Raw genomic sequence first — 26847 nt, 5'->3', positions numbered from 1 at the left:
TCTGCTCCTTTGCATGTAATCAGCTGGAAATGCTCCCGTAATGGGAGCAGATTGCAGAGTGAGCGTCTGTAATGCTTTTAAGAATAAAGGGCAGCACATGCACTCAAGCCAGACCTGTTTTTTTCCTCTCCTGCAGCTATTTATTTTGCCTCCTGCTTGGAGGGATTCTTTGATGTAGCGTAACATGCACGCGTGAGCCATCCTTTCTGTCTCCTGTTGCATAATGCAGGTGACAGAGCCCGCTGTCACCCCCCACCATACATTAAGTTTAAAGAAATGCATTTCCACTGCCAGGAGCCATCTGTAAGGCTAGGGCTGCCCTCTTCCTAGTGCAGAATTTTAGCTTGGATGGATGCTTTTCTATTAGCGATGCCAACGCTATCTTGTTCCTTTATGGCATGAGCCTGCAAGCCTGGAGGTGAAACGTGTGGTCATCGAGTTCTTGCGCCAACCTGAAACAAGCTCCTGGAAATGAGGGGTGGGAGTTGGTAGGCTGGTTTTGAGAGAAATAGATGAGCTTACCTTTTGCCTCTTACAGTTCTGGAACTGATCCTTCACAGGGTTGCTGTCACTTTGAAAACTCCTGCAGATTTCCTGCTGCCTCCTTAGCCAGTCGTCGCATCTCGGCAGCGGACGGTTCTGCTCTATCCGTAAAGGGAAGGAACAATTTGGCCGTTAGAGGATCTGTTGCTGCATGGTATTGCTCCACTGCTTGAAATGCTGGCTTTTCCACAGCACGCTGTTAACCTTACGCTGGCTGAACTGTCTGTCGGTGTTGGGCAATGAGGCTGGAGCTGTTAGCAATCCGTGTTCGTAACTATTGCTTCACACTGAAAATGAGCTGGCAAAGTGGAAGCACTTGAGGAGTGGGAGCTCGGGGCCTCATACTGTGGCTGTGCAGAGGGCCAGGCACGGTCTCCGACTGCCGCGGTGTGTCAGCCAGAAAGTCAGGCTGAATCTGAGCATTTTCACCTGAATCTCTTGTCAGTAGCTCTGCCTTCGCTGCCGGGTACCTTGAGAGCCAGTGTCTGATTACGGAGCTCTGGCAGCTCTCGGGCTGGGTTGTGGTGTTGTGCAATGTCAGCTGGGTCATTTTCACATGTCCTGCCCTTATTAAGGTCCCTGCTTTTCCCCGTCCGTTCTGGCATCGTGTACTTGAGCTCATGATCATATGACTTTGAGGAAAATTTACCTTGTTAAACTGTCTTTGGCTGTAATTTAGCTGGTGGGATATAGGGAAGGGGTTGGGCTTCATCCTCTTAGTGCTTAGCTCTAATTTTTTGCCGCGCACATGCAAAATTGGCATTGCCAAATAGTTGGCAAGTGCTAAAGAATAAGCCCTGAGGCTTTCAGGACAGAATGGCTTGAAGCTTTTCGTTCTGGCCCTGATGCTGTAGAGGAAAGGGAAGGGTGTACCGGGAGGTGAAATGACCAAAGGTTGGTCTTGCTGCTCAGACTTTACATGGCATCAGTGTCCCCCAGTAGCTGCTTTTTTAGTTGTACTTACCATCAGCTCTGTCTTGCTTGCAGGTATTAATGCATCCCTTCCATGCGTATTTCATTCGTGCAATAGGATTAAGTCTTTTAATCTGTCTGTCCTGTATATTTGGTCTCACAGTTTCTCACAGTTTAGCACGCTTAGTAATAAGGAAAGTACTCTACTACAGGGAATGTGAGCCTTAAATGTAAAAAAATCCCAAGAGAATTTCAGAAAAAATGCTTTTAAGCCTCTCCTCCAAGTGGTTGGATGTTATTAGCAAGTTGGTGTGTAGGATGTGCTTAGTGGTTTGGGAGAGGTGCAGATACCAATTAGAAAGCAGCAGAACTGCCTTCTTGCTTGTGCGATGATTGAAGCGGTCCCTGGAGAGCAAGGGAAAGGAACCAAGTGGGACAGTGGCCAAAATCCTGTAACGGCCTCGGTGCAGATGGATGCTGCCATACAAGTTTGGAGTTGAATGTCCATGCTGGCTCCTCGAGGACTCGGTCAGCGATCGCCCCGATGCTGCCGTTCTTGGTGCGTGCACGTGGACGTGGTTTGTTTCCTCTGCTGTGTCTGTCAAAGACTCGTTCCCACCATCACCCCTTCCGAACACATGGATTCTCCTCTCTTGGGAAACTTCAGCTCTGCATCCCGCTGTTGGAAACTGGGCGGTGTGACAGCTTCGCTCCAGAGGAAGTTGTTTTTCTCATGTGCCAAACCTACTTCTTTTGGCCAAAATTTTGAAAGGAAAGAAATCCAGATGTATGTGGGAGATCAAAAAGTCACTCTAGTGAAAACTCACCCCCAATTTTGCTTTGTTATTGTAACATTACAGAGCCGTGCTGTGGTTTCTCCTTCCAGCCACGCTCTCTTTCCTACCAGAGAACTAGCTGAGATGGGAGACTTGCTCTCCTGCTCTCTTTGGTTTATGTAAATATCCATGAATTTTCATGTTTGATGTGATGATGGAGTTTTAGTCTCATACTCTCGCTTAACTGTCCCTCTTCAAAACTTGGGTGCCAGGAAAGTTTAGGTGGTAGTTTCCATTAAAAGTTGCAGATGTGTAGTTAAGATTTGCTGAAGCCGTCGAGTACTTCTTCACTAAGATCCTGATCTAAACTTGATCTAAAATTTGTTGAAACAAAGTCCACTGGGAAGTGCGAGTTGATACTGCAGCTACTATGTGAGATGAAAGCGTACCCGGCCATGTAGAGCTGTTCGTTGTATGCAAACAGACCTCTGTGTGAGAATGAAAGGCAGTTTCGTGGATACAGCTGTTGAAAACTCTTATTACTTCCATAAAACTTACTTGATACACAAATGCAGTTGCAAAGTAAACAAATTCTCCCTATGAACATGTCCATAAATCTGGAAATTGCTCTTAGGTGAGGACACTACCTGTTCAAGGAGATCTTTTTATGCTGCAATGTAACGCTTTCAGCAGGCTTCCACCGAGTTTAGTTTTCAAGATTTGTTAGGTATTTGTGCAAAGAAATGCATGCACTGGGAAACTGTATTCTTTTTCGTGCGCTTGGAAGGAATTTTCTGGAAAGAGCTGCCTGCAATTAGAGTGGGGAAAAGCACCTCCAGCAGGCACTGAATTCTTCTTTGCGATGTGTATACTGCATGTCTTCACCTGTTTGCTCTAATTGGAAACACAATTGTCATTCCTTGATAGATTGACTGCCTGACTCAGCTCTGTCTGGTGTAAGCCTACATTTCTGTAAGGAAAGAAGGTATGTTCCGACAATGTGGAAAAATAGAGACAGTAAGATCTCGTATTGCTGCCTTGTGAATCTCTGAAAATAGCTTTGTTACCTCTACCGTTTAGTCCCGCTTTGCATGGGCTGACACAACATTAATCCCATAGCTGCAAGATCGAGGCTTCTGCTGATCGCAAGAAGTGAGTCATCCCGTATTAACTGTGTCTTCTCTGCAGAGACGTTGGCATACTTCTGTCCTGGAAGGAGCCTGGAGTTAGCATGCTTTGTCGGTTTCGGAATGATGCTTACCAGTCTTCTGTGTCTAGGTTCAGCAGTCTAAGTGGCTGCACGTTTAACGCATGTGCCCCTTAACTTTGACTTTGACCTATGCACCATGTCTCAAGTATCCAGATTTCCTGGAATGGTGTGTTCAAATCCCAGCAGGATCAATTTGTCTGCTCTGGCGGTTTTGTTCTTTTCATGTTTGAAAACTGGATGCTTTGCACAGATGTTTATGATCCCAATGTTCTTTCCTTATAGGTGTTGCTTTGCTGCTCCTGTGTGTTAATTGCCAGGAAAATTTCTGCTTTGCTGCCCAGAACTAACGGCATTTCAGTGGTGATTTTTCACATATCATAGGTGCTTTCTGGAAGGGAGAGGTATTAAAAGCGGTGTGTAAATCTATGCTGATGCTGTAGCAGCTGGGCAGTGCTGTACTCTTCAGTGTGTTAATTCTTGTGCGTGGCGTCAGTGGTCTCCCGTTTCCTCTAATTTTAGATTTCTTAAAGCACAACAGTGAGGACCCGGTGAGTTCCAGCAGGAGGAAATGTGGGCGGTAATACCTCATAGCCAGTTAAGGTGACACACTCAGCATTGCACCTTTTGAGTTGTCTGTACGCAGAGTCTGTGGTCGGAGGGCTGACAGCCCTGTAAATCCACATCTGCTCTTTAATTTACCCTTAATTATTCGACCTCTGTAATCCTTTTCCGATTCATTTGCTGTCAAGATTTGTCAATGTAACTTACTGCTTGCAGCATGAAGGATTTTTCCACGCTTCTCCCGACAGCTTTGGGAATACGCTCTGCTCTGACTTCCCTGCTTCTTTCAGTGTGAAAAGCTGGTTGAGAGCTTCAGCTCTCCTGAGGTCTTGCAGGCTATATGATCTATGGATAGCATCCTTGCTGACAGTTCTTCTTGCATGTGTTTTTCCCATGTCTAGAGGCACTTGAGAAGCAGGTGTAGTATTAGCTCACATCATTCAGCTTCTTCCCTTTCATTTAAGCATATGAAGTTGCATTTTTAGCCTTGTCAGTCAAGAAGAAAATTTTGTTCTGAATTGTTGCAAAAAGGAAAAAAAAAATCAAACCCAACAACCAAACTCAAACAACAAATCCAACAAAATCAATCCGTACCTCTCCCTTTGCAGCCCCTTGGCCCTTAACAGAGCTCTTCTGCATCAGGTAGAAGGTAATTACTGTATTTGGTTGTAAAATGCTTGGCAACATCATCATGCTTGAAGTGCTAAATATGCATTACTATATTTTATTTTTTCTAATAGAAAAATGGAGACAGTAATATTAGTGGGAGAATTTTATATACAGAAATGCTTCCTGCGTAGGACTGGAATGTGAAGTGAGACTTCTGCATGTGTTTAAAATGCTTGGATTCTCTGCAAAGCATTATATAATTATCCTCTATATTAAATGGCCACCCACATTTTCTGTAGTATGTCTGAATTTGTTTTTGTAACTGATAAGTTACGCAGCCGTAAAATGACAATGCCAACTGCTTAAATATTGTGCTTTTAGAGCTAACTCTGCCTCAGGTAGTGGAAAATACTAACAAAGGCAGAAAGCACATTTTTTGTCAGGTGTTCTATGATAAGCTGAAAGCGGCAGTCAAAATTAAGCTCCCGTTGAGCTGGGTGCTGTACAAACTCTTCAGACCTGAGCAGAACAGACCAGGCAGATGCATAGATTGTACGTTCCTCGTTTTGTTGGGTGGGGGACAGTCGAGTTTGGAAGGAATCTGCTGAACAGGGGGAAAAGGGGGATGTGAAAAGCGTAAGAGGATGATAGTGCGGACAAGAGTATAGGAAGAAGGCAGCCAAGGGGTTTTGGGTGGGAGCAATCATCCGAACTGACCGCTTGCTTTGTAGCAAAGAAGAATCTGGACGAAGAAGTTGAGGAGTGTAGAAGCCAAAGATCACCGCTTTGGCTTCCTTTGCAGCCTCTCCAATAGCTGGAATCTAACCGGGTTGCTCTCCGCGGTCTTTCCTGAAGCCTGCCAAGAGGGGCCGAGAAAGTATTGCTTGGGATGTAGCCACGTTCTCCCCTGGCCCAGGAATACTCTGCTTTAATCTTCTCCAGTCTTGCATCAGCAGTTTATTTTTGGAAAGGCTATTGTCTTATCTAGTGGTTGAGGCATGCAAGAAAAGGGGTCGCAGCTCCGTTGTGAGCCCTACCATGCCGTACCCCTTCCCGTCGGTGAGATGGGCGTAGCGCTGCCTTTCTCACTCTACAGAAACATTTAAGTGCACTTTCTAAAGTCTTGCATAAAGCATTTGAGTTGTTTGTGTTACCAGTCTATAAGCAGGAAATACCAAAAGAGGGTTGTGTTAGCGTTGCAAGAATCTAGCGGTTGTATGGATATTAATAGCCGAGATGTGCGTATTGACTTGCTTGTGATGTCCTCCGGGCAATGGACTAGGGGTTAATCTGCCTCCAGCCTTAACTGCCCTCATGACACTTTGTCTCTAAGGCATTGAACTAAGTCTCCAAACATCTGGGACCAGTTCTCAGCTGCTTTAAACTTCCTTTTTGACCTTGGGCCAAGCCACTCATGTGCACTGGTTTCTTGTACCTAAAGCAGTGATAGTACTAATATCGTTCCTTTTGTCTTTAGCGTTGAGTACGTAAATACACAGGGTAGCAATGGCCTCTGCTGTCTGATCTGTACAAGTAAGAGTACCGGTCCCTCAAGTCTCCGGGTGCTGCTGTAATCCATACAAGTGAGACTATAAATCAGTTCTGAAGACGCATCGTTTGACTTGAAAACACTGAGTTGTTCTTTAGGTGGCTTGGCCTTTGCCCTAGCCCACTGCCCCAGACGATTTTGTGAGTAAAGTTACTACAGTCACGAAGAAATAAACGGAAAAGCAAGAGGACAAATATGGTCTTGTTTAAACAAACTATTGGGTTTTATCATGACCTAAAGTAATCTGCTTTATTCAGCAATTTTTACAAACAGGAAGCTTTATTTAAAAGGCTATGGCACTTGCTGAATCATGGAGAAAGAGAAAACTGAGCGCAAGAATTAGTTTAAACATAGCAGATTTTGCAATTTTCAGAGCTTTTCTTCTGTCCTTAATGTTCGGTCTTAACTGCCTTAAACAAATACCTCAGAAACGTTGTTAGAATACTTCCTTGGTGCAGCAAAAGGGAGGTGAAATCTAGGTAATCATTTGGGAAGTTTTCTTTCATAAGGGACACTGCTAATGTAAGAGCAAATCCCCTCTTTGATGTAAAGGGGTTTTTGGGGATTGGGGGAGAAAAGAAAGCAAACAGCAGTGGTAGTTGAATTGGCTCCAGACCTTCTCTGAGCTTTATTGGAGACTTGTATTTACAGCATTCTCCTTCCTGTGCCGGGATCTGTTTTTCTGTTTAATCAGAAACAGCCCAAAATCACACGGTACATAGATAGTCCTTGGCTTTGTACTCTGCTTCTCTCAATGCTGTATCTCCATTTTACAGATGGGAAAACTGAGGTCTGGAAGTAGAGCTTTTCCCAAGGCCATGTAACACAGCGGGGAGTAAAGCCCTCGTGGCTTCCAGAGTCGTCATCTACACCCTGGCTTGCAAGGCTCGAAGAGTATCGCAGCGGTCTGGCGTTAGGATTTCCTGCATTTTGTTCTGTCTTGTCTATTTTTGCCAAAGGCAACGCTTATACGGCCCTGTTTTGAATTACTTCCCCTCTGCCTTGTAAAATCAGAGCAACAGGTCTGTAAGTAGGTATTGTTAAGATGAAATGATTCAGGCTTTACCACCGCATGATCTCACCGCGCCTAAATAAGCGCTCGTCTCTTTCTCATTTCATTTCTCATCTGCAATCCATCGGAGGTAATATATTCTAGGTGGAGATGCGGGCCCTGGGCCTTGATTTGAGCATCTGTGCCTTAGCACAGCGGGAGGTTGGTGACTGGAAGGGGAAACCCTTCTGAAGGGGATGGAGCCTGCCCAGCTGCTGCAGACTCCTGATTTCCCTGCAGTGTTTTTTCTGTCTCCATAAAACCCACTTACTTGATTCTTAATGTATAATTTTTATTCTTCTCCGTGTTGTGAAAAGTGCTCGCACTGGGCTGAACCTCCCGAAGTGGGGCTGGCTGAACGGGGCTCCGCATGGCCATGAGTCTGACATCTCGAAGTCTTGCTGAGTTGTTCCTGTTGACTTAAACCTCTTTAAATTTCCCTGCCTGGCCTGAAAAGACCTGACAGACTCCTCGCTTCAAAAGATCTAATTTTAATCCCAGAGTACCCACCTCTTCCCCAAAGTGGTTCTAGGGGGTTTTCCTAATATTTTAGATTAGAGCCTGGGCTTTGTTTCCAATAGTTTTGCCACAATCCCTACAGATTTTGCCCGAGATGTCATTCAGATCAGATGCACCAGGTGCTGCAAGTGGTGCCTGGGGGAGTTGCAGTGTCTTTCAGAAGTAACATTTCCATGCTGGTGTTTTTCCAAGTCCTAATTTCTGCGGACCGTAGTGGAGTCATTTTCCTGTGTTACGATCTAACATGAGAAGCTTGGCTTATTATCTTAGTCTGTCGCTTTAATGCTATGCATTGCATAAATAAAAATGGGATGAAAGATTTGATTTCTGTTAAGTCAGGGGAACTGCATGGCCTTCCTAGGGGAGCTGGAGAGGAAGAGGAGGGAAGAGACTGATATACTTCACTGCAGTCCTCTCATCTAAATATAAATCGTTCTCTTCTTGGATCCTTTCAGTCTGAACTTCTGGGTGATTTGACCTTTCTTTGATAAAAGCTTTCTTTATTTGCAAGAATAAAAGGGCAAGGGGAGGAAAGGACACAGCAGATTTTTTTTTTTTTTTAAATATCTTAAAAAATCTTAGCAGTTGATTTCTGCAGTACCCAGCGCTTGCTGTTGAACCAGCTCCATCTTGGACTCCAACTTCTCTCCTCCTCCGAGTCCCCTGAGTGAACTCTGCATTTTACTCTAAAGCATTAACCAGAAAATGTCTAAGGAAGTTTATGGAAGTGTGTTTTCTCACAGGGAGACCGTGTTCTGGTGGAGACGGATATCCTGAGCTCCAGTCCCCGTCTTGCTGCCAACTGGGTGGATCACTTTGAGCGAGTGACTTGGTTTATGCCCATTACACCACTAACCTTGGTTTTCCTTACTTCATAACTTCAGCTGAAAGAAATATTTGTATTAAATGCTGCTGGTCTTTCATATGTACACCCTGAAGCTTTTTGAGCTCGGCATCAAAACACAGCTCTGTTTAATATGTAAAACCACTGGACTCCCTGGCTTTGGTCAGTCAGCCTGTGCGAGGGGATCTGCAGGCGCAGTATTTATAACTGCTCCAGACTACACACAAGTCTTTCTGGCACTGGTTTTAACCATTAATTGCCACTTTAAATCCAGCAATAAATTATTTGAGCAACCACACTGCATGAGCCCACTGCCAAAAATAAACCAGAGCCTGAGAATTACTCGGGTCCCCTTCATGATTCAGGACTGTTGCAGCTGGATGGGGTAGGGCACCTCCTGGACTCAATCTGATCGCTTTTTTGGTGTCTCACATATCTTCTGGACATAGTTTAAGCCATCATCCTGCAAATGATGCGAGTAGCACTTGAAGTGCATTGCAGGCATTGAATGCATTGGTTTGCTGTCCTTCTGAAGCGCAGGATGGTGTGTGGTGTGCAGGAATGCCTCTGGATAAGCCTTCTGATCCTTTGCAAATTGGATTTTGTGGCTTACTTCCCTGTCCTCTTGGGTAAAGTTTCCCCTTAGCTGCCTCTCCTCTAGTGGAGCTCTTGTCTGTCTCAGGACTGCAAAGCCTTTTATAATGCTCTGCGGGATTGGGAGTCACTTGGAGGGGAGAGACTTTCCATTTCCGAGCGTGCTCCTGAATCCCACCTGAAACATGCTCGAGAGTAAGCATGCTGCTTAGTTTACTTCTGAATTTCCACTTGGTCTGCACGAGATTCCTGTTGGTTTGGTGCCTTTCCTGCTGCTTTTATACACTGTGGTACAGAGTTTTTTTCTGGCTAGGAGCCCTCTAGTAATGACTGTTATTTTAGAAAACCTAGTTACTGCTCGGGCTGCCTCTGTATCATACAATGAGTCGTAGCGATTACATGCTGGGGAGGAAATTAAATGATCAGGAAAGGCCTACTTCATAAAAAGCAACAGTTGACTTTATTTTAAACCAATTAAATTGGGGATTAGTGGGTGCTGTTAAGTTCTACCCCTAGTTGAAGAAAACAAAGCAGGAAAATGTACTGTATTAGCAAAAGTGTGATTGTTTAGGCTTATAATAAATCCTGTATAATTCTTGAAAGTATTAAGTTTAAAACAGGCCAGCATAGAAGGAATGATGGGTTGTAACGGAGAGGGCAGTCTTCAGGAAAGGTGAACGGTTTCAAGTTGCTTATGAGAACGTATTGATTCGCATTCCCGTGCCCTTTCTGCGAGAGGGCGGTAGCGCTGGTGAGGGGTGGCAGTAGAAACCGAACTCCTTTAACAGCAAGCTCAAGAGCAGTGCCAGCTTCTTACACGTGCGTCTCTCCCCTGTTTTAAACAGGACACCTTGCAGGGGTTGGAGGGAAGATTAATAGTCTACAGGGTTAATCCTTAAATCCTTGGTGTTCAACTTTTGAACAAGGGAGGGAAGTTAATGACATTCTCAGAAGCGCTCGGAGACCACCTACTCTTCCATATAGACTGCCAACAGCTGTCAGATGGAAATGATTTTTGGACAGTCAGAAGTCAGCGTGGAATCACGCTGGTGACCAAGAGCAGGCTCTGTATCCCACAGTCTTTGACTAGTGACTCTTGCCGTGGAGGGAAGAGGGTTTCCCAGACCCATCAAAATTCTTCAGAGGGGTGTGAATTAGTGGTGGGTTGATGGTTTACTGTCTCTTGTGGTTAACTTGAATAGACACATGTTCCTCTGAAGATGCTTTTTGGCAAGCGCATGTATGGCTGAAAGATGTCTAGTAGCAGGAGAACGTGGGAGCTCTGATTTAAAACCAGGACGGTCCGATAAAGCATCGAGTAATGAATCCCTGTACTGGCTGTGTGCTTTGTGACACTAACCCCTCTGCACGACGCAGTGCTCTGCGGTCTGTTCTCTGTATCACTGCTCTTAACCACAGCTGTCCAGCCACTGGTTTGCTTCCAGATAACCAACTTGGTGTGAGAACTCTGCTGAAACTTGTCCTTGCCAGCTGTCCGTCTGTTTAGTGTATGCCTAAGTGTTCCCTGTACGTTTTCTGTCTTGCAGCATCTGGAGAGGGCCAAATGTGAACTGCGTTGACAGTACTGGATACACTCCACTGCACCATGCTGCTTTGAATGGTCATAAGTGAGTCATCTTATAATGCCTTTGATCATAGAGGATACTATGTGCTTTACAAGCTATGGTTTCTGTGCAATTCATTCACCAGTCTAATGCTGTTTTCATGGAAAACGTGGCGATGGTGCAGCACTACACCATCTTCAGGACAAGAAGTGAAGAACATCAGTGCAGTGAAGCTATAGAGGCATTGGCTGCTGCACAGTATGATCATACATCTCTTTAAAAATTTGACAAAACACTGATGTTTTCAACTACCCTTTTATTTATAAGCAATTTGGGTAAGATATAACAACGTACTAAAGGTGGCTTCTCCAGTAACAGTCCTCTGCAGTCTGTCTGGTGTCCAATGTGTTGCTGTGCCTGCACCACTTAAAATTTGCTTTCGTGCATATTACATTTTTAAGTAACTCCAGTCTTCAGTGTGGTAAATCTTGTATTGTTCATTGCTACTTAAGATACTGAGAAATTGAATAGAGTTAAAATCCTTATTCATCTTCACTGTGCTGGTGCAATTCACTTCTCACCAGAGTGGCTTGCGGATGACTTCAGTCCCTATTCAGCTCCATTAGTACGAAGGTAACATAGGTCTTTCCTGAGCTCATCTCAGCAGTCTTTCTTTTTTTTTTTTTTCCCTTGGGCAGCATTTAATAGGAACGCTTTAAAATCACATTTCAAGAGGATCTCTGAAATACTCCTGTTCAGATGAACTTTTTGTAAAATACTGCAGAATGTAAGCTGAGAAACAAGGACTGAATATCTTATGGACTCAAGTTTCCTTCTCTTGCAGGGATGTGGTGGAAGTTCTGCTGAGGAACGATGCACTAACCAACGTCGCGGACTGTAAAGGCTGTTACCCTCTCCACCTGGCAGCTTGGAAAGGAGATGCAGACATAGTGAAGCTCCTCATCCACCAGGGACCTTCGCATACTAAAGTGAATGAGCAGGTCTGCGTATTTTTCTCTAATAATTGTTGAATCGCTTCCCTCGGGTGGAGAGACTACTTCAGCTGACTCCTGACCCTTCCCAAACTAGTAGCAACTGTTATAAAGTCCTACTTGCTAATGGGATAAGAAGGGCACTGCCTAAAGCAAATACCTCCAGTTCTGAGTTAGTGGTTGAATGCGTAACGTTTATATAGAGATATGTAAATACGAGAACCACTCAACACCTAGGAAGTAGTCTCCTGCTTTCATACTGGGCTTCTAAAACTAACCCATAGTTTTTCCTTTCAGTTGCTGGATAGCTGAGAAGGTTTCTAGTTTTGTCAAAGGATACATTGGCTCCCTTCTTTGGGAACTAATCAAAGCAGCTTTGTTTAGTCTTTGGCCATGCTCTCTTAGCTACTCTCCTGGCTTGTCTCTAGCACTTGCTCCAGTTAACTAATTTGTAAGTTGTAAGATAATTTTAACCCTACTTGCCCCCAGACAAATCCCTAGCTTAATCTTAAAGAATTGTTTTCTCAATAAGGCAAGAAAAAAAAATTGATGGATTTTTTCCCTTTGTCAAGCCGATAGTTTTTGGTCTAGGATGCAGAGGGATTGATTTGTATGAGACAGCTATTCTGTACAGCGGCCACTGTGTCCACTTTGGAGGGCTGGCTCCCGTGTAACTTCCCCATGGAAGTCAGCAGGTATCTTACAATTCCAGGGAATTTCTGAAATGCTGCTGCTGGAAGACCCAAATATTTCTTTTGTTTGAGTTTTGGATAAGGGAACTTATTTACTGAGTGAGTCCAGCTGAGCAGTGTTACTGAACCACTGATGGCTGAGTGAGCTTGGGCAGATGTGCAGTAACAGGTCCAAATCAGACGGTTAAAGCTACAAGAGCCCTTGGCTGTCCTGTCCCTAAGGCAGGAATATCTAATGTCCCTGTGAATCGACTCCTAAACCACTCAGGTTTACATGCAGGAGGAGAGGAGTAAACGAAAATAAGTTTGTCTGCTTTAGTACCACAAGGCTAAAAATGTATATTAATTCATTCAGAAGTTAATTCACAAGTAGGTCAGATACTCATGGCTCAAGTTTAGCAAAATCTGTCAAAGACAAGATGAGCAGCTGGGATCTGTGAGTTTCTGCTGTTTAATTTTGATCTGCGATGTATACTTTTCAGACGCTGAGGAGCAAACTCCCTTCAGAGTCGGGTCTAGGAGTCCTAATCCTGCTTCCAGCCATACTTTGTGGGGACCAAAGTGCCATGCTTAAGTCTTCTGTTCTTCAGTATAAGATGGCTAACTTGATGCATGAGGCTGCTCCAAGGCTAAATGGTTGCTTCTAAAGCATCACGAAATGAAAAATATGGTGGTAAAGCTATTCACTACTGCTCCTCAATTGAGCAGAAATAACTAAGAGTGTGTGTTTTAATGTATTTGTTGATAGTTTGGGGCTGTGGTTAATAATGTCTTCAGGCACAGCTGCAGGCATTCAGTCTGTTTAAATAGATTGGAGAAGTGTAGTTAGCTGTTTACAATCAATCTGATAAGAGTTGACTAAGGGCCCTGAGTGTAAACTGTTCTGCTCTGAGTAGGACAGGTATAGGGGAAACCTTTGCAAAAGATTAAAAGCTTAGTGTAATCCTTCCAGGTAATGTTTCATTAACGTCTGTTTAGTAGGAACCTCTTTAAATGAGAAAAGTCAGCCGAATAGCCTGTGCTGCTTGTGTTTGGAGTCTTGTAAATGAAATGCACGGTGGTTCAAGTTACAGGAATCGGCAGCTGGAATGGCTTCTGCTGTTAATAGCTTTGACTGGAACAAGATGCTGTGTTCTGTCATTTCCACCCCTTGGGAGTCACCCATTGCTTTGTTGCTATATCTCACCCATTTCATTATCACATTTTTTTTCTTTTTCCTCTTCCTTTTTGTAGAATGCTCTTGAGATCAAAGAACTCAAAAAGTACGGCCCCTTTGACCCATATATCAATGCCAAGGTGTGTACTTTGCTGTCAGCATTTCACTGCATCATTACTCCAAGCTGCACTCGTGTGCTTCCAGGTGCAATGTCATCCAGTTGCAATAATACCTGTTCAGTTTGCAGCTGCTTGGGGAAAAGTAAAATGTGACCATTTATTTACTGTGGGTTTCTTTCTTCAAAGCAGTTATAGAAACATAATTTAAGGGAAGCTTTTCCTTACTTTCCTGGGGGCTCCTTCATTGCTTAGCCTTGTAGGACTCAAGGTGATGGTCAGTTTGCTTGATTTGGCTGGATGACTTCCAAAAGGTAATGTTATTTCAATTAAAATGCTTTAGGTTTTGTTTCATGTGCTAATGTTGCTGATAAATGCAAAGAGAAGGAAATTTTTTTTCCTGCTTAAACATGGATGCATTTTCTCTGTGGGCTGTTTGGAGTGAATTTTCTTGCGTTTTCTTCTACAAAATGCATAATGATGTATTTGTCATTTGAATGGAGAGTTAATTCTTTTGGTGGTGGTGGGGAGAAGGGAAGGCAGTAATGTTCATGCCTCCCTTCCCAAGTCCTTCATGTCCTGCTTATTGCATCAGTCTCTCTTTTTTTGATGTTAAGTCTGTTGTGTCGTCTGACCCTTCAGCCCTAGTCTCCTGTTCCTGTTTTCTTGCCTATTTTGCTCCTCTCTTGCTTTTAGTGGTTCTTGAGCTACAAAAAGGCATGACATCAGCACTTACGATGCACTGAGGCTGAGCCATTGAGGAAGCAGATGAGAAAGTTCCTGGTGGTGTTTCCTCAGACACCATTTTTCATTTTTATTTACAGTGAAGCTGCAGGCCAGTGATGGCATAATAGTCTGCTGATTTATCATGAGATACTTCTGCTCTCAGCTACCATGCCACAGTTCTTCCAGCCAATTATTTTGGATCCAGCCATCCATGGCAGATTTCTGTCTCTCAAAGTTTAGTTAAAACTTTCACTCTGCTTGATCTGCAGTACCTTAAAAACACACATTCAAAGTTCCTGAGCTTGCTAACCGCTGGGATTTACATTTGGTTTTGCAGACTTCTATTTCAAGAAATACTCTAGTGCATACCTCTAAGCACAAATATATTTACATGAAGCTCATCCCTATCAGTGATTTTTACAAAAATCCAGATGGGAATTTTACAACCACCAACGTCTTCTGTGGAAACAACATAGTCGAGTCAGTTGCCTGAAAGGAGTTTTCTAAAATGTTGTCAATAACAGAGTAAAATCTTACACACTCCAGCATTAAAACGTTGAATGAAGAAGGAATATAAAGGTGAAATATACAGGGAGCTCACTTTCTTGTGGATGTTTGTTTATGAAGTATTCTAATTTGGATTTTATATTGTTGACAAGTGCATTATTTTAAGCTCTCAATTCTGTTTTCAAGATGGCTGTAGTGCTCTCGAGAACAAGGCTAGTGTTTTTGAAATCTTTGCCTTGGTTTTAAGGAGAGAGATATGTTTTATACGCAATCTGTTAGGTTCATCGCAAGTTCCTACCAGCTTTCCACCAGTTTCTGACCAGGTTTGATGAAGAGCATGTGGAATCAAACCTGTCATGCCAACCTTGCTGTTTTCTCAATAGCCCCGCTGCAGGTGGGAGAACCACAAAAAGTCCAGCTGCAAAGTGTAAGAGTCTGTGCTTAGTTGGTGCTTCCAGCTTCGCAGCTCCCATGCAGGATGGGATGTCGTACAGAAATGATTGAGGGAAGATGTTTCATCTTTCCAAACATTTTGGGATATTTAGAAGAGGGGGAAAGCATTTATATAAGGCTGGACTACACTTCAATATCCTGTTGAGGAAGAGATAAGAAAGCCAGAAGCTTATTGCTCTCCTAAAAGTTAAAGAAATAGTTAACAGATTCTTTTTATGCCCCTTCCTTTTCAACATCTTTTGTTCAATGGGAGGTCCCTGCAATGCGTCTGTTACGAGCCTGAAGGACTTCTGAAAAGCAAATGATAGAAGCAAAGTGAAGAGATGGAGCAGCAACTTTTGCTTCAGTAACTCCTGCTGTCCTGAATTTGGTTATTTAATTTGTGTGAAGGAACCAACCAGTTAAGCAGAGCCAAAGTAGAAAAAGCTGTCACATAGCTCAAGTTTGTGCAGTGCACAAACTACCTTTGTCTTTTTTAATTGGAAGCAAATGAATCATGCAGATTGGGTTTAAAGTGCTATAAATCTAAATGGGCTGCTGAGAAAAGTGGAAGCCTACCATCTGGAGTCTGCAAATGAAACCGGGCAGTGAACCCACCCGCAGAGCTCCCGAAAGTTGGACATATGGGGATCTTTTTTTTCCTGAAATGTGTTTGGCGTTGTTGGGCACCTGCAGGAAGGAAGGAGGCCTGTTCATCCTTATCCTGCTCCTGGCAGTGCCATGTGGGGCACTGATGGAGATTTTGTGCTGCAAAAGGAGGTGAAGGAGATGGTACAACTGCCTGGGCAGCTCCAGCCAACCCTTCTGGCCTGCCTTGTGCCCGAGGTTGTGATGTGCCTTGGGTGTCACCTCCTGGTGAAGTTTGGATTTTGCTTAAGGGTTTTTTTTTTTCTTTCATTTTTTCCTGCCTTTAACTGAAACTTTATGGAGTGGATGCCAGCGGGACATCCCTGTTCTGTGCTTTAGGATCAGTCGTGTCACTGGACGGGTTTTTAACAGGGCAAAATAGCAGGTTTTTAACAGGGCGAGCCTACGTTAGATGTGCACACCCTGACAAAAATCCTACAAAAAAGGAATCTTAGAAATAGGTTCGATGGGACCAAAGGGTCATGTAGCCTCTTTCTGCAGCCCTGAGGCAGGATCAGGTCTACCTAAACCATTCCTGACCAGTGTTTGTCTAGCAGCTTCTCAGAAACCTTGGAGAAGGACAGTTCTATGGTCTCCCTTGGCAGTTTATTCGACTGTTCAAATCTTTGCAGGTTAGAAAGTTAGAGGACTTACCCTTATTTAAACCATCTCCCTTTCTTCAATCATAGCTCATATGGTGTGTTAAGAGCAGGAGTGCAGACAGATATACTTCAAGGAGCTGTAGATGCTCCATTTTATTTTGTGATGAGGAGCATAAGGGCTATGGTATGTGGTATCTAGTTACCAGGGCTTGAAAAATTTGATGAAGCCCATATGAAAGCAGAGGCATTTCAGCTTATGTTCCCGGTTTGTGGTCTGTAGGCAGGCATCGTATGAGCCCAGCTTCTCACTCCCAACTATGAATTGGGGGGTCCTAGGATTCCTGCAAGAATGCAGCCCTTGGGCACTGTCGAGGGCTCTGTTTTTCTAAGAAGTTTTGAAATTTGAACCCACATGCCTTCTGGCTGCTGGAAAGGAATTTTCTTTTTCCAGCTCCGATAAATATGTATGTCTGAGCGCTCATGCTCATTGTTGAGGCTCCGCTCTGGTTTGTGCTTGGAGAAGCGATGCGGGGAAGGGAGGCAAACTCCCTTGCCCGGAATGGCTCCAGCATTTTTGGCTGCTCAAAGCTCTCCTAAAATGGAGGCAATAAAGACTTATGCAATAACGAGAGTTTCCACTCTACAGTCTGAGACGGGGAAAGACTTGCTGTAATGATTCAGGGGAATTTGCCACCTGAGGATCTCTGTTGCAGGAGAAAAGTCTGGGGATTTCATCCTAAGCGTCAGAGCCCTGACCTGCTTAAGGGAAATTAGACTAAATTGCAGTGAAGATGGGGGAAGTCTTCAACAATTATGTTATTAAAGGATGTTATGTTCCCATTTCTGAGCCATCAGGCAGGTGTGTTTGGAGTTGCTGTGTGCTTGAAAGCACCCTTGAGGGATGTGGTCTCTGTGCCAGGGAGGGATGAGAGGGAGACGGTCCTAGCGGTGGAAATCCCCTGTAGCCACGGCTAGCGTGGCATGAGCTGTGCATACCCCCCGTGGCTCTTTGGCAGATACCTGCTGCTCCAGAGGGGCGGGGGTTCTCTACTGTTTCTGCAAAAATCGGCAGCAACCTCCCTCGTGCTATGGGGCAGGCTGAGGCCTCGGTCTGGCTGCGTCATGGGCTCACCAATACCTGGGTTCCCTTCCCTGTCAAATAAGAATAATGCGATTTATCAACCTTTTAAATGCCTCGAGACCAGCAGCTTAAGCTGATTGATAAGCGTAATCTCTGTAGTTCTCTATTCTCTCCCCTTCTCACTCCGTATGTGTATTTTATGTGCAGACTTCTTTATTCTACAGTAACTTCTGTCCACTTGTATGTGCCTTCCTTCACCATGGCTGCCTCTGCCACTCCAAGTATAGAGCCTGTTGTTTGACTTTGAACTTCTGTGCTAACAGTGATGCCGTACTTTCCTTACCTTCTTAAATATCTCACTTCTGCATGTGGCTGTTGCTGCCTCCTTAGCCTTTGTTTTAATACAAGTTGGAGCTGCAGAGAGCCTCTCCAGAACTCCTCGCTTCCCTTATGCTTTTCACGTGGCTGAAAAATGATGCAAATACCAGATAAAAACAAATGGGAGTTTGCATGCATGACTCCTGTAATCCTAGAATGACTTAACACGTTAATAGGATTAAAGTACTTGTACAACAGAGCAAGTTCTGCAGCATGGTTGTGAAATGGTGCAAAATATTGACTGCTCCTAGAATCCAAAAAAGCTCGTGTGCTCTCAAAGCAAAAAGGAAGGTATTTTGATCAAATTCAGTTTCTAAAGTAGTACTTCTAACTCCATCCAGACAAGTACATTCTCTGGTTTTTTTTTAATGGGAACTCTTCTTAAAATGACAAGTTCAACCATGATTCTTTCAGCTAAAGTTGACGTGTGTAACGGTTTGTACTGAAGTTTTTTGGGTCAAATTGTTAGATAAGTATTTGTTTCTGAAGTCCTTAAACAGAAATCCCTCTGTGTATAACACACAGTAGTAAAACTAGAAACTTGAGGTGAATTTAATTTGAGAAAAGGCTCTCTTAAATCTGGCAATGTTCCTATTTTGCACCTGCAAGTGAAATGTGTTAGGTTGCTTTGCATTGCTGATTTTCAACCTGACAGTTGCTGCATGCATTAATTGGATCTGGCTTTCACTGTGGAGGTGTCCTCTTGTGGCTTGGACATCTCTTCCCCTCAGTTGACCTGAGACCTTGACTACAAGGGCTTGTTAGTGGAGTGATCTAATTGCACAGCTTTCTAATCACAAGCTGCATGTAACTTTATGCACCCTTTCTCTAAACCGGCCAGCTTGCGAGCTTCAGAATTGCAAAGGTGGAATGACTGTTATAATCAGGATAAGTAGGATTTGAAACAATTGAAGTTTAAATCTAAAATGATGACGATTAAGCTACAGCAGATAGAATTCATGCTGCAGTTTGCCTGTCATATATTGCAGCCTTTTATTTTTGTGGCACCCCAAAGTGTGGGATGCTGCCAACAAATAACAGACTGCTTTCCCCAAGTGCTAGCAGAATTAATGGGAATCCAGATACAGCTCGACAATCCCTTAAACTTTAGCATGGTCCCTTGATTTTGATCTCAGTGCTTTGAAAGCCGGCTATTCCATATGTAGCATCTATTTCCCGTTGAGCAGATTTCCCATATCTGAGTAAAGCTTATTGTTTTGAATGTTTTTGAAGCTTTTACTGGGTGGGTCGGTTGATGAGTTCATGAGGGGATGTCTGTGCCTGGTAAATGGCTAGTGAAATGGTGAAAACATTGCTCCAGGCTCTGTTTCAAACTGGGCTCTCTGCTTCCCGACTGCTTTTTTTTGTCTTGTTTTTGCATTTAAACTTCAATGGTTTGAGCGAGGCACGGAGCAGCTCTGTTCTCCCCCGTTCTGACGCGCTGGCGTTTGTGACCCCCCAGAACAACGACAACGAGACGGCGCTGCACTGCGCCGCGCAGTACGGCCACACAGAGGTGGTGAAGGTCCTTCTGGAGGAGCTGACCGACCCCACCATGCGCAATAACAAGTTTGAGACTCCTCTGGACCTGGCCGCGCTCTATGGGAGGCTGGAAGTCGTGAAGATGCTCTTGAACGCTCACCCCAATCTTTTAAGCTGCAACACTAAGAAACACACTCCCCTGCACTTGGCAGCTAGGAATGGTCACAAAACTGTAGTCCATGTCCTCCTGGATGCTGGCATGGATAGCAACTATCAGGTATCTGGAGTGTCTGTGTGAAGGGCTGGTCTGACTGCTGGGGAGTGGGGAACCCCATGATACTGAGAGCTCCACCTAACCCTCCTCCTGGAGGGATCCTTTATGAAAGATGAGCGATAGCTTTGTTTTCCTCTGGGCTGTTTGTTCAGCTCTTGGTTGCTCTGAGAAGCTGCTCGGAGGGATTCTGGTGCTGTGCATGCTTCACGCCTGCTCGTTAGTTTGACAAAGAGCCCCAGACGCATAGCGAGGGAGGGGGAAAAAAGCCCTTTCGCCTAAGCTGTTCTGCCCCGCAAAACCATGAAGTCTTGATAGCAATGGAGGCAAACTGTTTCTTTTCCTATCAAGCCACTTGTGAATATGCTGTTTTCACAGCAATAGCTTGTATGTGGTGGTCTTGTCTTTCTTTTTCAGGACATGACCTCTTGCTAAGCTTTAGAAAGTCCTTTCTTGGTCCCTAACCCAGGCCCACATGTTTCTCTGAAGAGACCATCCCATTTTCCATTTCAAATTCTCAGCATTGTAGTAATATTGACAGTTTGTCCTCAGTTGTAGATATTGTTGCCCACGCCTTGTATGTGATGCCATATATTTATTGCTTCTGTAACCTTCTAAAACATGCCTCCATCACCATTTCCCACTGTCTAGCTTCATGCTATTTTCCATTTAATTTGCAGACTGAAAAAGGCAGTGCTTTGCACGAAGCTGCTTTGTTTGGCAAGACAGATGTGGTACAAATATTGCTGGCCGCAGGTGAGAGAATGTTCCCCTTTTGAAGCAATAACATGGTGATCCCTTCACCCAGAACTTAAGGAAAGCCCTTTATAGTGGCAGCATATTTCTCCAACCAGCTATCAAAGTGTTGTTGCTCGGAGAGGGTTATAGGAGAGGTTATCTCCTGGTGTTTGGCTTTAAATCTGCTTCTCTAGAGCATTTTTTTAGCTCCCCTTGCCCCCAGCGATGATCACACGTGTAAGCTCTAACTTGATTAAAGGCATGAATTTGCACGTAGCTTGAAAATATTCTTGCTTTTGCCTTCTCTACACCTATTGCCGTAGGTATTGATGTGAACATAAAGGATAACAGAGGCCTGACAGCTCTGGATATTGTGAGGGAACTTCCTTCTCAGAAAAGCCAACACATAGCAGCTCTCATCGAAGGTAAGTGGTGTAGCTCTGTGTGGGGGCAGGAGGGAAAAGTTTGGGGTGATAATTGTGCCAGTGCAAGTACAGGATTTTGTTCTCTAGTCCTGGAAAGTGCTGAAAGCAAAGCAGCCTTGGGCCAGGTCCCTTGATGAGAATCTTAAAGGTATTGGAAGGAATGGTGCTTAAACGCTGGGGTGAACTGTCTTCAGAGCAAGTGTTTGCAGGGGGACTTCCAGGGGGGGATTTAGGGGGATTAGCTCCTTTGCTGAAGGAGTGTGGTATGACTTTTACAGTTTAAATGGGCTTAATTGAGCTTTGTTTAGCTCACTTTAGAAGTTAATTAAAATTAAGGATAGCCTAAATCTGCTTGCAGAATGCAAAGTAATAGCTTTAGAAATGGTTTTGGATTAACTATCTTTTATGTGTCTGCGTAGGCAAATAGTCATCCACAGATCTTGCATCCTACTCCTCACTTCATTGTGAAGCTTGGGCATGGATTTTGCAGATGAGATTTACAGAAAAGGCCTTGATTACTTGTGGTTTATAAAGGAGCTTGGCCCATTGTGTCTGTCCAAGTTAGGGAATGAAATGTGGCATCTTAGCTAAATTCATACCTTGTAATTATGCTGTCTCAATTTCCTCTCAGCTGTGGGGAGAACGATCAGAAGCGTATGCAACTGGTGTGCATTATTCATGCTTAGCATGAGAGCTTTACAGGTTCAAAGCACTTTGCAGACTTTTAATTAAGCTTTGCCTGTGAGGCTGGTAGGTATTATCTCTATTCTGAAATTGAAGACAAAGATGAGCTTTAAAACTAAAGTTCTTGCAGATAAATGCAGTTTGCTCCTGTAAGTGAGCTAGCTGCATGAGATGTTGCTGTCTTAATGTTTCTGGCTCTGCCTGTGGGTAGGGGACCACAGCTAGAATTGGTTTCTCTGCTGTCTTACGACTTCAGAAGACTAGACCGCATCTCTGTTTAGTGATGTAGCTTGTGTCTACAACACGAAGTAATCTCCTCTATGATGTTGTGTCCGTACAGGAGCTTTGCAGCTTTCTGATTAAAGACTCTGTAAAAGTTCAAAGAACCATCCTTAACCTTGTGCATGTGATTAAAGAGGCCGCCTGCTTCTATTTTGGGATCTGAGCTGCAAGTTTTAATAATGTACTTTGGTTATTTTTTGGAGACTTAATAAGCTGACAGTTGGCCTTCCGTCCACAAGGGAGGAATCACCATATGCTGAAGTGGACGTGAAACTAGATTGAAATAAACTGACCCTGTCACCCCACCTCATTGCAGATTACACGATTGGGAAGAAAAGTGCCAAAGCTGCAGAGAAGACTGTTCAAGCACCGCTTGTTCCAGCCACTGATCCTGTGTGCCGGATATCTCAGGGTAGGCTTCCATGCAACGCGGCAGTCGCTAGCACTCTTCTTCCTGCAAACGCTGACTTTCCGAGGGCAGAAGCCCCGAGTGATGCTCTTGTCTCTCTCTTCCTTTCACAGGCGATGTGGAAAAAGCAGTTACAGAACTGATCATAGATTTTGATGTGAACCCAGAAGAGGAGAGCCCGTATGAAGCTTTATACAATGCAACGTCCTGCCATTCCCTGGACAGCCTTGCCAGTGGGAGATCTTCAGATCGAGAGTCTGTGAATAAGGAAGCGGAATCAACTGGTCTCAAAGTAGCAGGAGTCAGGCCTGTATGTAGCTATGTGTGTTCATCTCTGCTTGCCTTAGAAGGATAGGTAACTTACCTCCATTTTCATGATTTTGCAGCAGGCTGCCAATCCCCGAGCTTGAGGAAATCTTTAAACCCATCCCTGACATTGATTAGAGCAGGCAGGTACCTCTCCTTTTTCACTGGCCTGTTCACATAACTTCCATTGCGTTGCCCACGAGTAGCCGCTTCTACATGCCTGATTTTCACCTCGTGTTGCATCCTTCTGATTTCTGGCAGTTGAATACTGGTGCCTGTGAATTTTGGTTTGTCAGGACATCGCACTTAGCTGAAGGGCTAACTTCTTGTCTAGAAGCAAGCTTTGGCAGCTTTTGTGTGGAGCATTTTTCTCATCTCTGTTGCTCTCTGCTTTGCCCAAGAGAAGGCTCTTAAGAAATTATCTTTAAGAATATCCTGTTGGAAACTAGTTGGCAGCGGAAACTGGTTTTTTGTGTATTACTTGCAGAGATCTGTAGAGGGTACTCAAGGCTTGACAAGGCAATGCAAAGCTCCTGGAACTGTCTCCAAAGAAGTCTTCCTCACCTTCTGTTAGCTGCATCTGCTGCCCCCTTAGCAATCGGTGGCAACACTGCTACGGGGCAGATGGGATGCTGGCCTTGCAGCATGCTGTGTCAGCTTCAGGGTTTGTTTTCTGGTTGGTTTTACAAAGCCTGCTCCAAGGATGTATTTTTGGACAAAAGGCAAAGCAGGAATGAACAATTAAACTGCTGGTGGTACTGTAACCATGCTTCCTCTCTCTCTGCAAAGAGGTGCATCCTTTTTCCTGTACTACTAGCAAATATAGTAGAAATGAGACAAAAGCTTTAGAAGACTGATATTTCAGCCAGATCTCTCTTTAGGGTATGCAGTACAAGATGCGCTATCCTGTTACTAACTAAATCTTGGTGACTTATATCCATCTATGTACTGTCCTGTGTTAATAGTGTTTGACGTGAAATAAGCTCAGCTCTATCGCAAATAAGAAAAGATGAGAGGCTGAACTGCAGCGAAAAGGGACAAGAAAGAGGGACGTGCTCCAGGAGCTTGCTGCAGTTTATCCCAACACTTGCTTGAGTTTTTTGGAGTGAGCGGTTCACCTCTGCCGTCTTTCCCTGTGCCATTAGATGGAGCTGTTGCAGGGCAGGAGATGACCTAGAGATGTGTTTAGCTCTGCATCAAGACAAGGCAGCGCAGCTCCAACTGCCCACAGGCAATCTTGGGATATTTGAGGAATGCAGTGCAGCATTGTCTCTTGATCTCTGGGGTTTTCCACTATAAAAGGTGCCTCTGGAATCACTTACTCCTGTTACTGTTTCATTAAGACACGAGCGATATGAGTCTTCCCTTTCTGCCCATTTGCATGAGTTCATTACTGACCTTCTCTGTGAAATGCTATGCCATCGAGATTACCGGTCTAGGTCTGAATGAACTGGCTTAAGTAATGAAGCAGTAAAACTGTGTACACAGCACCTTCCACCCGAGCAGTTTTATTCTCCTGAAAGCATAGTTGGTGCTCACGTGGGTCTGAGCTGGCCTTGTGCATTGTTACCGCTGCGGAGCAGAAGTGGGTGGTCTGTGTTATCAATAGCAGTCCATCCACAGGACTGCAGTACAGTGAATCTGCAGAAAGGGCTCTCTGCCCTAACAGATATCCTGCTGGAGAGGAGGAGGAGAGGCAGCAACCATTGCCAAGCTCTGTGCTGTTAGGACTGAACTTCTAGTCCACCCAGATTAATTTCAGGAGGTCCTTACCATGCTGCATTCACAGCAGCATGGATGTAGTGTTGGTGGAAGCAGAAGGCGACGTGCTTTAACACAAGGCAGTTGACAGTGGTCTTCTAAATCGCAGAGAGAACGTCCACCCCCGCCTGCCAAGCCTCCACCTGATGAAGAGGAGGATCAGCATGTGGAGAAGAAGATAGGCCATGGTGCTTCCTGTGAGGTACGTGGGACTTGATCTGGGATGTTTTATATGAATGTGGTTTAAAGAACAGTTTTTTAATAATTTGGGAGGAGCCAGCTATGATATTACCTCCCTTGCAAGTCAGATTGTGAATGTGAAGTTTTCTTTTGCTCCAGCATTGCTGCTGTCACTTGCCATGGGAACTTCCTTTGTGCGGTTCTTCCAGGGCACCTCTGTGTTGACCTTCAGCCTCACTTTCCTATTCTTGGCTGGGAATTCCCTTAGGAAGAGATTTTTCTGAATCACGTTGCGATGTGGACTGTTGCCCGCTTGTAATGACCCCACCAAATGCATCTTCACTTGAGACTGAAACCCAGAGGGCTGTGGCTTCCTGCTTCCTCTTAGCTTCCAGCTGTGGAGGAGATGCGTGGGCTTGTGGGTCCCACTGACGTGAACAGGGATCAGGGGCTTGAATTCAGCTGAGAGTCTGGCCCAGCATATGTTAAAGCTGTCTTCTGCAGAGGTCAATGTGTGTGAGCTGCTTTTTGGTGAAACTAAAGTTCTCCTATTGTTGCTCCTGGGCTTCCTCTTGCTCATTTTTATTCACCTGCCTGTGAACCTCAGATGTGAGAGCTCCCCGGGAGACCCGCGTATGGGGGTGTGTGAAACCACAAATCTGTCTTGGCAACTTCTGCTGACACCCAGGAAAATCTTCAAAGCAAAACCAAATATTGAGGATTCCCTTGCTTTTCGAAATGCAGTAGGTTGTATGTAAAGCAAGAGGAGTGTGTGCTGCCTCTAGCTGTCAGAACAGACTCCCGTTCACCAGCTGCTTTGCTTTGAATGTGTTGATCTGCTGAAGTTCCTACAAGGCATAGATGTGATCTGTTTTCTGAAGTATGTCAAATCTACATGAGACATGAGTAAACGTTATTCGCTTCAATAGAACTGACTTTTTATAGAGAGAGTAAAGCTCCAAACAGTGCATAAACAGTAAAATTAAAATGTGAAATTGTGGACTGATCTCTCCACTGCTGTTAAAATGGTTTTGCAGTGTGTGGTAACCAGTCCCATGGCCAACTCTGGGCAGAAGAGAGCTGGGTAGCAGGTCACGGCACAATTGGAAAGCAGAACTTGTTTATGACGATAAACACGAGGGAGGGAAACGTGCGTTGACTGCTCCTGCTGAGTTATCTTGCCATATTTAATTATAAAACACCTGCTGTGTTGTCCTGCCATTAACAGCTTTAGAAACATGATCTGTTAAAGAAAATCTTGCTGGCAAATAGACTTGTATGCAAAGTGACTCTCTGGGGAGATCTTGATTTGCATCAATTTCATTGATATAACTTACAGGCAGCGTGTGTCGCTGCCTGGAAATGACCTTCTAGATGTACCGATAAGGCAGTTTTGGGTCTGATTCTTTTTCTTTGCTTTCTACTTCTGGGGTGCCCTGCTTTTCTGACTCTTGCTCATTATTTATCATCTCAGTACATGTTCTCTCTGGGTTGGGCAGGCGTCAACAGGAATACGCTTAGGGAATGCTGTAAACGTCTCGGAGCAGCATCCTGATCTGCCATCCTCCAGACCTGCTCTCGCATTAGAGCCAGGACAGTTAGTCATTGAATATTCTGGGGTTGGGCCAAACTCTAATTTCAAAAGTAGTCTTTTTATTCCGTTGCCAAGATGGGGCTATCAGTCAAAGCAGATGTGCATAAACAAGAAACTTTTAACTTTCATCATGGAAAAACATTAGTACAAACAGGCAAAAAGAGCTGATTGTTTGGAGGTGCTCGAGTGCCTTCTTTCACTATCTGCAGAAACCTTCTGGGTTTGTAGCTGAATAAGAGTCTGCGTTGTCAAATTAAACTTCAGTTCCATTTGTTTACTACTCATCTCCGAAAGGGAAGTGCAGACAAAAGACAAGGCGCCATGATTGTTCCAGCAGTTTGGTCTGCAGTTCTGGTGGGGGAGGAGAGAGTCCCACCCCAAAAAAAAAAAAGTCTTTAAAAAGTCTTTCAAAGTCCACTGCTGTGGATTAAGTACACTTTAAAGAACATGGTCATTATTAACATCATCTTATTTTGGGGCTTTGCTAATAGTGAATATTTATACATGCTAACCAACATGTATAAATAAATGAAAGATGAATTGGAAGAAGGTTTTATTTGATTTTGTTACTCCTGGTTGCAGAGCCTACAGAGCAGGCACGGTTTGCCAGCAAACAATGGTCTTCATTTTGAGTGAAATTGAACCTGAAACT

At 44.3% G+C, this 26847-nt stretch overlaps 1 protein-coding gene across 10 annotated transcripts in view; it reads left to right on the top strand.

The window, feature by feature from the left end:
* ANKS1A (ankyrin repeat and sterile alpha motif domain containing 1A) overlaps positions 1-26847 on the top strand; it is a 110275-nt gene that overhangs the window by 17553 nt on the left and 65875 nt on the right. For 6 of the 10 annotated variants that reach the window (XR_012677306.1, XM_075174070.1, XM_075174074.1 and 3 more), the window contains exons 2-10: positions 10716-10796; positions 11578-11734; positions 13651-13713; positions 19526-19822; positions 20497-20572; positions 20878-20979; positions 22262-22357; positions 22468-22664; positions 24531-24623. Coding sequence is in view for 9 of the 10 variants with exons in the window: in XM_075174070.1 (XP_075030171.1) it covers positions 10716-10796; positions 11578-11734; positions 13651-13713; positions 19526-19822; positions 20497-20572; positions 20878-20979; positions 22262-22357; positions 22468-22664; positions 24531-24623 (1162 nt within the window). In the remaining variant the exon portion in view is untranslated. Of the gene's footprint in view, positions 1-10715; positions 10797-11577; positions 11735-13650; positions 13714-19464; positions 19823-20496; positions 20573-20877; positions 20980-22261; positions 22358-22467; positions 22665-24530; positions 24624-26847 lie in introns of all 10 variants that reach the window. The other 4 variants (XM_075174075.1, XM_075174079.1, XM_075174077.1 and 1 more) reach the window with 3 other exon arrangements.

The sequence above is a fragment of the Calonectris borealis genome, chromosome 26 (genome assembly GCF_964195595.1).
Source record: "Calonectris borealis chromosome 26, bCalBor7.hap1.2, whole genome shotgun sequence".
In the NCBI taxonomy this organism is placed as follows: domain Eukaryota; kingdom Metazoa; phylum Chordata; class Aves; order Procellariiformes; family Procellariidae; genus Calonectris; species Calonectris borealis.
The sequence above is the reverse complement of the archived record's forward strand: the minus strand, read 5'-3'. Positions and strand labels throughout refer to the sequence as shown.